Consider the following 10,800-nt stretch of genomic DNA (forward strand, 5'->3'; position numbering starts at 1 on the left):
TCTCTCATCAATTCCCGGATTTGCTACATGCGACCGTGTTCCAATGGCTTCGAACAACATCACCCTTAACGTCAAGTCTCGAGGTAAGTCCAGAGCTCAAAGCTCCCGTGCCTGGATACTAGATATGGTAGAAGTTTGTATATTCAAATCTAACAAATTAATCCCGAACTCACCAGGCAAGCCAATCTCCAAGCTTCCCCAGGAACTATCAATTAATCCCAATGCAACCGGACCGGAGCTATACAACGCCATTGCTGTAAAGTGCGGGCTCAGCATACACCGCATCAGGATCACCAAAGCCAGCGATGGCACCGCAATCCACAACAGCAACAATGCCACCATACACTCCACAGGCCTCCGAAACCAAAGTACCATCTACGTAAAAGATTTAGGTCCGCAGCCCTACAACTTCCTTTTTCCCTTTTTCCCTTCCTCATTGTCGCTTTGCGTTTTCAAACGCTTAACGCATAATACATAGCTGCCGGTTAAGACAACATTTCTCTGACCTGAAATACATACAGGAAGCCAACTCAGCTGGCGAACCGTCTACCTCATCGAGTATTTCGGCCCAATCTTCATCCACCCAATGTTCCTCCTCCCGTCCATGCGCGCCAGAATCTATCGCATCCCCAATCCCCCCCCAGTCACCGATTATCAAGTCCTCTTCTGTACCCTCGTCGTCCTCCACTTTGTGAAACGCGAACTGGAATCGGCTTTCCTCCACCGCTTCGGCCGCGCAACCATGCCCGCTCTCTTCGTCATCCGCAACAGCGGGTACTACTGGCTTCTCTCAGGCTGCAACGTCGCCTACTGGGTCTATGCGCCTACCTCCAAAGCCGCATCCACCACCATTAAATCTGCAAACCCACTACTGCTCTACACAGGCCTCGCGCTATTCATTTTTGGTCAACTTGCAAATCTAAACTCGCATGTGGTGCTACGGAATCTCCGACGACCGGGCACGAGCGAGCGAGGCATCCCGTCCGGCTTCGGGTTTAGCCTCGTGACGTGCCCAAATTACCTGTTCGAGGTGATCGCTTGGATCGGTGTTTATCTAGTGAGCGGGCTGAATTGGAGCATGGTGCTATTTATCGTCGTTGCATGCACGCCGATGGTTATCTGGGGAAAGCAGAAGGAACGCGCGTATCGTTCAGAGTTTGGCGATAAGTATAAAAAGAAACGGTTCGTTATGCTGCCGGGCATTGTCTGAGGCCCGTGTTCGCCGGTTGTGGGTGGTAGCACTGCGCTGCGGCCTGGCTACATAGACGCGGGATCAAATCAGGAGGCCAGGGTCTAAGGACAGCAAAGGGGGTTGGACGACGTGTGTGGTGGGACAGAACGAGCTGCCCGTACTTAATTTTAATACAGGCCCGAGGGTCATTGATCAGCAGGAGGCCTTTTTTTTTCTTTTCTTTTTCTTTTTTTGTTTTCGGGTAATGTCTTTTGTCTCCTCCTTCCTCATTCTATAAAAGTTCTTCTGTATTTTTAGAGGGCTATTTTTGCATTGTAGACAACCTCGTTTTATTAATTGCAGAGAAACAATTGGTGGAAGTAATGCAGGCGGACCGAAATTGTTTCTGTTCTTATTCTATTCTTTTCTTATTTTCGTCCTTGTTTGTAGAACAGGCGTATCCGATTTCGCATATTAGGAGAAATTATTGCAAATCGTTAATTGCCATCTATGTATGGATGGGATGATTGCTACTACAAAAGATGACCTGTAGCATTTACACAAATACTTTGTCGAGGCCAAGGGCTGAGTAGAAAAAAGGTCAAGTGCTGTAACTGAAGCGTCATCTCGCCTTGAATAGATGGGCAAAACTTGATGGTAGCATCGTTAGAAGGGGAGATAAAAAGAATCTCAACGTTGTATATGGTGGTACTTAAAACAGGGTAGTTGAAATGAACCAAAAAAAAAGAGCTTAGAAATACACGACAACAACAATAGAGCCATTTAGCACCCATAGGGTTGATAATAGTTTCCCTTCCCACCTGTTTGCTTCATCTTCACATATTATTTTAAATGATAATCCAATTACAAAAACCGAAATTCAGAAGTTAAGGAAACGAACAAAAGGAGAAAGGAAAAGAAAAGGCGCTCAACGATTTAGAACATCGTTCAGAGGACAGGTAAAGTTCGCATTCCCATCGATACTAATTCTTCTCAACAAAGAGGGAGAAAGACAAAGAGAAAATAATCATAAAAATAATTACGTTCATAGATTCGCGTTATTTGTTTCCCGGGCCCATTTCGTCCAGTAAATCTCCATCTGCTCCTCGCAGGTTTTTTTGGCTTTGGGCAAATCGCAACCCAAGAATCGAATAATAAAGTCTCCGTCATTGAACAGGCTGTCTGGCACTAATGAAGGGGATTCCGTCGTATACGAGTTGAAAATACGTTGCGGGATGAGGGCTAATTTTGCAAGGAGTGTCGGATGCCATAGGATGATATGATCCTGCGAAACAAAAAAAAAAGGGAATCAGTAAAGAGTAACTATGGTTTCAAAATAGTTGAGTGCCAAATATCATATAGATATATATATAGCAATATGGAACCTTACCAGAGCATGGATTTCCGCTTTTGCGAAATTATAGCTCCGATATAAGGGGTCGAACCACACGTCCAGGAAGTACCGAGTCCAATCCGTTCGTCGCAAGATAAAGCTGCCAGGGCATAGATTCTCCGCATCCTGGCTGATTATCAAGTCCACGTCTTTTGCTTTTAAGTGGGCGAATGTCTTGATCACGCTATCCGGCGGCACTACCGATTTCTCCTTGATCATAAGAGATTCAAGTCGATTGTTATCGAGGATGTGGGAGGTCAGAGAGAGGGAAGGGTTCATGATGACAGCATGCGGGGAGAGATGGAAGAAGTGAGACGCCTTCGGATACAGGGTGTAGGCATGGCGGAGAGCTGGGATTAGAGTCCAGCTGCGAGGTGCGCCGTTTAGGTAGGGAAGGTATTCTTTGGTGCTTGCGAAAAAGTTCGTGTAGCCTGTTTTTTTTTTTATTTTATCCCTAATTAGCAGGCTGCCATTGACTGCCAAAAGGTGTTTTGCATTTATTTTACCATGGCGCTTGGCATAATCTTCTCTATTCTGCTTAATGCGCTGAATATATTTGTCGCTGAGACTGTCCTCATCCAAGACGGTGACAATGACTATATTGGTCACCCCAGCCGGTACGACCTCTCCTGAAGATACAGGCAACGAAGACGGCGAGAAGAGTCGAGAAAACAAGAAAAGGAACGAGAATGCAATGAAAGCCAATATGGCACCTGCTTTCAACTTGCGGCGACGGGCTATTGAGGAGTGAGAGAGCCGCGTATATGGGACATGATGCGAGGGCTTGCGCGGGGGCAGGGCGAACTGCATCTTTTGTATAATTAAAATTCCGAAAATCCAAACGTTTTCCCCCAGCTGCGGGATGCTGGGAGACAACAAAAATCAAACCCTCCCCTTGGATGACCTTGACATGTGGCCTTGTTTTGTTTCCCTCCAGGGGTCTTTTTTTTCCATATTAGGAGCTTTGCGTTTGCAATCAATCTTCCATGTTACATGTTGGCGAATTTCAGGCTAGTTAAGACATCGGCGCGGAACAACAAGATTCTCCGCAGCTTCAGAACAGAGCGATTATATTTGATATGATTGATCTGGCGTATCTAGGCTATTTTATACTAACTAACTAGTATTTTGATTTACTTTGCCTGACTGTGGACAACTGATAGGTCAGGCGGTCTCATGGCGTTTGTGTGTGAGGGACAGGTATATGTGAGTCATTCAACTCAATGGAAAGAGTATTCTGGACTTATACTCAAATGTTTCCAACAGTGTTCCCAGATCCAGTTTTGAAAATAAGGACAGTTATACACAGATACAAAAGGCTAGGTTATTTTTCATTGAATGCAATGAAATTTGTCAAGTAGCACATAATATGAAATTTTGTGTGGCCGTCAAGGCGACACATGTGGTGGTTATGGAGATTAAATGTCCCCATTCTGGAAAAAAGGAAGGAAAGAAATTGATTGCCGAATATCCAAAAAATACATTGTCTAATATACATTTCATTGTTGGTAGCAGTACCTGCGTGAGCAATTTGTTGGAGATATCCGTCAGCCATCCATCCTACCTAGGTTGGCTGAGGATTTAAAATAGTTCAAAGCTGGGTGAACATTGGGCTCAAGACACCCTCTCTTAGCCTCGATGTATTAATCAAACGAATGTATGCATCCGTCCCAATTGCAAAATCGAAAAAAATCTCGATCACTCTGTGTTCTGGGGCGCAGTTACTTTCTCCTGATCATTCGACTCTAATTCCGCCGCGGCCTTCAATTCCAATTCCTTTTGCTCGTCCTTGAACTTCTTCTGCATCGCCTTTGACTGCATCACTTTCCACCGCAGATTCCATCCGAAAATGCCCAATTCCTTTATCCTGGCCGGCTTATCGCCCAAGAGGTACTGGTCCAAGCCGCCCACTTTCTTAATCGTCCTCAATACCCGATGTTGGACTTTGAGCTGTAATGTCTTCCCTAGGGCCTCGCTGTACAGTTCCTCGTGACGGATATTAGGTTTCCATGTCCGTCTTGTCTTTCCCTTATTTCGGCCCTTGGAGATTTTGTTTCCGAATTGGATGGTAGACCCGCCGTAGAGGCCTGTGTTTGATTGTTTGAAGAATCGGGCGGGCCCATAAGGATATTCTGGCGGCCCTTTGGTAGGGTCTGCAGAAATATAGAGAGATCGAGTTGGGGCCAAGGAGAGGGTGCGGAATGCTTGGAGGAAGGAGGAAGGGCGGGAGAGTGCGAACGGGTTGGTCAAGCGGAGAGACATTGTGGCGACTATCTTTTGCTAGAGCCCAAGCATGGTAGGAGGAGAATTAACTGGAGACTTGGTTCCTCTCATATGAACCGTATAAGGGTTAAGAAGTAAAAGGTCGTTAGTAGATGTTATTACTGTGCGCAAACCCGATTGATTAAAGCTTTGAATAAGTGCTTGAGACTTTATTACACTAGGCTTAGTTTAGACTAGCACCACTCTTCCTACGGAACTGGCTGTAGAGCCGCAAGCACACTATGAGGAAGCTTCAAAAACCACCATCCTTCTATACAACACATACCCTTTTGATTGTCCATCTCCAGAATTAGTCCTTCTCCATTTTTGATTGGTTTTAACTGTTAGCTCATCTGCGCTACGCAGAGACCTCTCCCGCTATGGTTCAGATCAGTGAGGTCAAAGGAAATTCGCGAGAGAATAGAACTGCGGCACACACCCATATCAAGGGCTTGGGATTACGGCCTGATGGCACGGCTGAACCCACAAGCGCTGGCTTTGTTGGACAGGCAGCAGCGAGAGAGGTTTGTTCAGATCCCTCCCTTTGTCATTTGTATCTCTATTCCCTGTTCTGCAAGGACTAACTCTGGGTATTTCCTCTCAGGCCTGCGGTGTGGTGGTCGATATGATAAAAGCGAAAAAAATGGCGGGCCGAGCAGTCCTACTTGCGGGTGGACCGGGAACGGGGAAGACGGCTTTGGCGCTGGCTGTGTCGCAAGAATTGGGCACCAAAGTACCTTTTTGTCCCATCGTGGGTAGTGAGGTTTTCTCGGCGGAGGTCAAGAAAACGGAGGCGCTCATGGAAAACTTTCGAAGGGCAATTGGTAATAGATTTCATCTAGTGCCATTATATAGATTTATTTTTCGCTTTTTGGTGTTAATTTCGCTCTTTAGGACTACGAGTGCGCGAGACGAAGGAAGTATACGAAGGTGAAGTGACGGAGCTCACTCCGGAGGAAGCAGAGAACCCATTGGGAGGCTACGGAAGGACCATAAGCCATCTAATCATCGGGCTCAAATCCTACAGAGGGACGAAAAAGCTGCGACTGGACCCTAGCATCTACGAAGCGATTCAGAAGGAAAGAGTAACTGTCGGCGACGTAATATATATCGAAGCCAACACTGGTGCGTGCAAGCGCGTCGGACGATCTGACGCGTATGCCACTGAGTTTGATTTGGAAGCGGAAGAATACGTACCTGTCCCCAAGGGCGACGTTCACAAGAAGAAGGAAATCGTACAAGACGTCACGCTACATGACTTGGATATTGCGAACGCCAGACCACAAGGAGGACAGGATGTCATGAGCATGATGGGCCAGCTTATGAAACCCAAGAAGACCGAAATCACAGACAAACTGCGTCAGGAGATCAACAAGGTTGTAAACCGATACATTGACCAAGGCGTAGCCGAGTTGGTTCCTGGCGTTTTGTTCATTGATGAAGTACGTTTTTCACCTGCGAAATACCCAATAAGGAAACAAGATACCGTAGACTAATTCCCCAACCCAGGTCCACATGCTCGATATAGAATGCTTCACCTACCTAAACCGCGCCCTTGAGTCTTCAATATCCCCCATCGTAATACTCGCTTCAAACCGTGGCAACACCGTCGTACGGGGCACAGGAGACATAGTAGCCGCTCATGGCATTCCCCCCGACCTCCTAGCACGCCTTCTAATAATCCCTACTCACGCTTATAACCCCGAAGAGATAAAAACTATCGTGCGGCTGCGTGCGAAGATAGAGGGCTTAACCATTAGCGAGCCGGCGCTGGAGAAAGTCGCGGAGCATGGAAGTAAAGTGAGTTTGCGCTATGCGTTGCAGCTACTGACGCCGGCGAGCATCCTAGCACGGGTAAATGGGCGAGCTGGCGGGATTGAAGAGGCGGATATTGCGGAGTGTGAGGATTTGTTTATCGATGCGAAGAGGAGCGCTGGGGTTGTGTCGAGTGGGGATGGGAATGGGTTTATTTCTTGAATTTTTTTTCTTTTTAATTTATCTTTTTATCTTAATGTGATGTCATGCCATGTCTTTTCTTTCCCCCAACGTTGTAACAACAGGTTCGATTTATCCTAATTTGCTCGTTGTGCGGTCCGCTCTGGCTTTATGTTCGGCTCTCCTTTTGACATCTGTTATTTTATGATTAGGCGATGGCGGTGGAAATGGGACTCTGGTTCGTTAAAATAAAATAAAATAAATTTTTACACGTGAGGGATCAAAGCGTATCGAGAGAATATTACCCCTAAAAATCATTTCTGCACTCTGCCTTGATTGAGATATACGGCGGTATATCTTCACAACACACCCCCACGCCTTATTATTCCCTTCCTCTCTTGTCCTTCATCCTCCCCATCCTCCTCTCCCATGTCCTGTGGAAGTAGAGCACAACCCGTCTCACAATCCCCAGAAAGCAGTAGATCACCAACACAATCCTTACAAGCAACCTAGCCAGTCTCTCTCTTTTGGTCAAGATTTCAACTTGCAATCGTTTCACGGCATCTGATGAAGAAACAAGTGCATTGCTGCCCATGACCCTGAACGGCAATTCGGCTCCTAAATGATCCACTGCTACCTGAAACGCACTCTGAACCGAATCCTCGTACAGCCCGTATCCGGTCCACGGGCCGCAGTAACTAATCCCGCGCGTGTTTTGGATCTGTTGGAGAATTTCGTGTGATTTCAGTGCACGATTGTTGAACATGAAGCGTGGGTATTCCCATATTCCCTGCACCCGGAGTGGGTGGGGAGGAGATACTGGATTGTGGGTTATAATGACGGGACCGAATGTTTCTTCTGAGAGGCCTTGTAGGCTATTCATAGAATAGGAGGTGCAGAATTGGCTAGTGTCCAGATAATTGGGTTGCGAGGATTTCGTTATGTGGTTAAAAGTCGCCCAGACGCGTTTTCGCTTCGGCATCAGCTATCGATGGCGAATATTGTTGTTAAATTAATGTATAGAAAATAAAGTCTTTCAAAGAAAATGGTTGATTGCCACAAATTCCAAGTCCGAGCATGAGTTGGGAAAGGGTAAATTTAGAACTCACCGTCGTATCGGAATGCAGGATAGCGACAGTCCTAGCTGTTTTAAACCCGTCCAGTGCCCTTACCTCCACATCAGTCGCCCCGGCTGATATCAAGTTTAAAGCGTCATACGCCGACGTCGCGATGATGACGTGATTAAAATATTCTATATGGCCTTCATCCCATTGCACTGCTAACCATCCAGGCCTGTCACTGTTTTTAATTGAATTGATGGTCGTATTGCAATGAATTCTTCCAGCGGGTGCGATATTTGCAATTGCGGCCTCGAATTCATTAATACCACCCGTTAGACACATCCATTTTGACCAAAACAAAGAGCTCCGGAGGAGATCGCAGTCCGCCATGAAGCGTAGAAGAAGAACTATGGGAAGTTCCAATGCATCCTTTGCGTTGTTGACGTTCCACAAAACGGAAATAAGTGGAATTATGTAGTGGTCGCGGAAAGAATTCGAATAGCCCTCGTTGGCCAGGTATGCGCCGATGCTCTGCTCAGACTGTTCATGATTTTGGGGCTGCTTGGAGTTCTTCCGCCTTCTAGATCGTTGTCTTTTGGTGATTTGCCCACTCCTCAATAGATCGAGAGCAAAATGATTGAATCTCGCAACATCAATCAACATCCTCCACATATCTATCCGGAATAGGTTGCGGGAGAGAATAGCGGATAGCGACGTGGTTCTCCATTCAAATGAATCCCGGATCTGAAACGAGGACACTGAGAATTTGGTGTCGCGGCAAGGTATCTGAAGCTCCTGCAGAAATGCGTGTAGATTTGCTGCTTCCCCGAGTAAGCTCCTGAGACAAAGCTCAAGGTACGGAAGCAAACTGACGTGAAGTGGAAGGCTTGAAATATACAAGTCCTGTATCAACCCCAATTTGCTTTCCTCTTTTCTCATACTGAAATAAATGTGTACGACCTCCCAATCTGCTCGCGGCCTCGAAAAGATGGACTTCGTGCCCAGTGTCTTTCAGGGCCCAGAATGCAGCTAGGCCGGAAGAACCTCCGCCAACAATGGCAACTCTTTTGGGAGCCATTGTGAGATCTGGGTGGATACTGCGAGTGAACGAAGGGTACACCCAAAAATACGATTAGCAGAGCCCCTAGAAATAAAACATGGCTAACTAGATGCCGATAGATAAGATTCCGCCGAATGAAATCAAAGCCTGATGTTCTCCGCGCAAACAGAATCTATATCAAACGGATGGCCTCAGAGGTACTCGCGTAGTGGTATCGCCAGACCTAAATGGAGATAGCTTTGCACGAATAGGAAGAAATGTTGATATATTATTATTGACGACAGTAGAATGCCAGACTAGTCAGGAGGACGGATGAACGGGAGCATCCCTGATTTCTCACTCTAGTTTTTTCGAGTATATGACGTTAGCGTTTCTTCCAATATCAGGGGAGTGAACAGCCGTTCCCACTGGGGTCAGTTTGTGTATACTTGCAGGTCACAGTTGAACGTGCATTCCTCAGCCGTAGATATGGATCCTCAAATGGATCAGATCACGTGGAGATAAACCAAATGAGTACTTTTAAATACAAAAAATAATATGTGTGATTAGTTGTAAACAGAAGTATCTTTATGTACCTATTTAACCTCTTCATTGCCCTTCTTGGCATGGCTGGGACTGCCACTGCCCAGGTGGTTTCCCGTCGTGGCATCATCACAACTCCCAAGTCGCATACCATCAATAAGACCAGAAACCAGCCAAAACTCTATTTGTTTTGGTGATTGCGAAGGATATCGATCCCAATAAGTTGCATAACCTGGATCTTCTCATAAAGCCCCCACATCGAACGAACAAACAAAGCCCGCTTTATCCGCCTCTTGACCACGCTTCCGACACGATATTCCGTTTTGCATCTAAGATATATCAGAAATGGCGAGCCCTCTCGATGCAGGTGCCGGCTCAGAGCTGTTCAGCAGCTATGAAGCTGAGCTTAAGTTAGTCCAGGCAGACCTGAACCAGAAACTCGACCAAATCGCAGAATACCAGGGAGAGGAAAGGAAGTCAGCCATAAAACAAGCAGAGAAGTCATTAGAGGAGGCCACCGAACTAGTAAGTGTATTTCCTACCTACCTATTCAGTCTCTCTCCTGTGGCTTCTTGACCTGTCGTTGGTCGCTATCTGGCTATTTGGCGCATAGGACGAACAAGCTGACTTACACATGTCCCGCTCAAAAACACATAGATAGATCAAATGCGGATAGAGAAAGAGAACATCCCCTCCGCAGCCCGTTCGAAAGTGAATGCCCGTTTCCGCAATTTCGTAACAGACATCGACGACGTCAAGCGTCAGCTTAAAGCCCTCTCCGATGACCGCAGAGCGCTCTTTGGCGACCGATACACAGATGAGCCCAACGGCGTAAACGACCACCATCTGGAGCAGAGACAGCAGCTGCTATCCGGAACTGAACGTCTAGAGCGGAGTTCCGCCCGTCTAAGGGATAGCCAGAGAGTAGCGCAGGAGACCGAGGATATTGGACGGCACACATTAGCTGATCTATACATCCAACGCCAGACCATCGAGCACACCCGAGCTGGCTTACTGGAAAGTGAAGGCTACGTGGATCGCAGCGTAAAGACGCTGAGGGGGATGGCTCGTAGGTATTGTATCCTAAATTTTAAACACCATTAAATAGCTGTCGGGCGTGACGTAACTGATTCATGTGAATAGGATGGCTACGAATCGGATGATTACTCTCGCCATCATAACCGTATTGGTCCTTCTTATCGTTGCTGTTATATACAGCAAGTTTCACTGAGCGTTCTCTTTTTGGGTATATTATTGCGTCTTAATTTAGTTTTGGTGTTTTAGGCGAACCGTCTCCTTTTTATTTATATTGTCCGCCCACCTTTCGTTTTTTCTATTGGTGGTTGTTTGTGATATTGATTTTGTACCATACGACTATTCTTTATTGCTACTACAA

General features: G+C 46.4%; 6 protein-coding genes across 6 annotated transcripts; 3 read left to right on the forward strand and 3 right to left on the reverse strand.

Moving 5' to 3' along the window:
• Window position 1: 1 nt before the first annotated feature.
• Window positions 2-1,678, forward strand: HCBG_03519 (steroid alpha reductase; the record flags this gene model as incomplete). Its single annotated transcript, XM_045430568.1, has 3 exons — window positions 2-83; window positions 177-392; window positions 522-1,678. 3 exons carry the CDS (start codon window positions 44-46, stop codon window positions 1,208-1,210), a joined length of 945 nt encoding a protein of 314 aa, XP_045288711.1.
• Window positions 1,679-1,839: 161 nt separating this feature from the next.
• Window positions 1,840-3,485, reverse strand: HCBG_03520 (alpha-1,2-galactosyltransferase; the record flags this gene model as incomplete). Its single annotated transcript, XM_045430569.1, has 3 exons — window positions 1,840-2,456; window positions 2,562-2,995; window positions 3,071-3,485. The coding sequence occupies 3 exons, from the start codon at window positions 3,372-3,374 to the stop codon at window positions 2,217-2,219; spliced, it is 978 nt and encodes a 325-aa protein (XP_045288712.1).
• A 777-nt stretch (window positions 3,486-4,262) lies between these two features.
• On the reverse strand, window positions 4,263-4,826 carry HCBG_03521 (50S ribosomal protein L24; the record flags this gene model as incomplete). The annotated part of the gene is made up of 1 exon (XM_045430570.1): window positions 4,263-4,826. One exon carries the CDS (start codon window positions 4,824-4,826, stop codon window positions 4,263-4,265), a length of 564 nt encoding a protein of 187 aa, XP_045288713.1.
• Window positions 4,827-5,206: 380 nt separating this feature from the next.
• Window positions 5,207-6,803, forward strand: HCBG_03522 (RuvB-like helicase 1; the record flags this gene model as incomplete). The annotated part of the gene is made up of 4 exons (XM_045430571.1): window positions 5,207-5,350; window positions 5,431-5,650; window positions 5,721-6,268; window positions 6,336-6,803. 4 exons carry the CDS (start codon window positions 5,207-5,209, stop codon window positions 6,801-6,803), a joined length of 1,380 nt encoding a protein of 459 aa, XP_045288714.1.
• A 340-nt stretch (window positions 6,804-7,143) lies between these two features.
• HCBG_03523 (FAD dependent oxidoreductase) lies at window positions 7,144-9,403 on the reverse strand (the record flags this gene model as incomplete). Its single annotated transcript, XM_045430572.1, has 4 exons — window positions 7,144-7,746; window positions 7,871-8,640; window positions 8,696-9,223; window positions 9,315-9,403. 3 exons carry the CDS (start codon window positions 8,898-8,900, stop codon window positions 7,144-7,146), a joined length of 1,578 nt encoding a protein of 525 aa, XP_045288715.1.
• A 346-nt stretch (window positions 9,404-9,749) lies between these two features.
• On the forward strand, window positions 9,750-10,547 carry HCBG_03524 (t-SNARE; the record flags this gene model as incomplete). The annotated part of the gene is made up of 3 exons (XM_045430573.1): window positions 9,750-9,929; window positions 10,062-10,473; window positions 10,513-10,547. 3 exons carry the CDS (start codon window positions 9,750-9,752, stop codon window positions 10,545-10,547), a joined length of 627 nt encoding a protein of 208 aa, XP_045288716.1.
• Window positions 10,548-10,800: the final 253 nt, after the last annotated feature.

Source organism: Histoplasma capsulatum, assembly GCF_000150115.1.
Source record: "Histoplasma capsulatum G186AR genomic scaffold supercont2.4, whole genome shotgun sequence".
Classification (NCBI taxonomy): Eukaryota; Fungi; Ascomycota; class Eurotiomycetes; order Onygenales; family Ajellomycetaceae; genus Histoplasma; species Histoplasma capsulatum.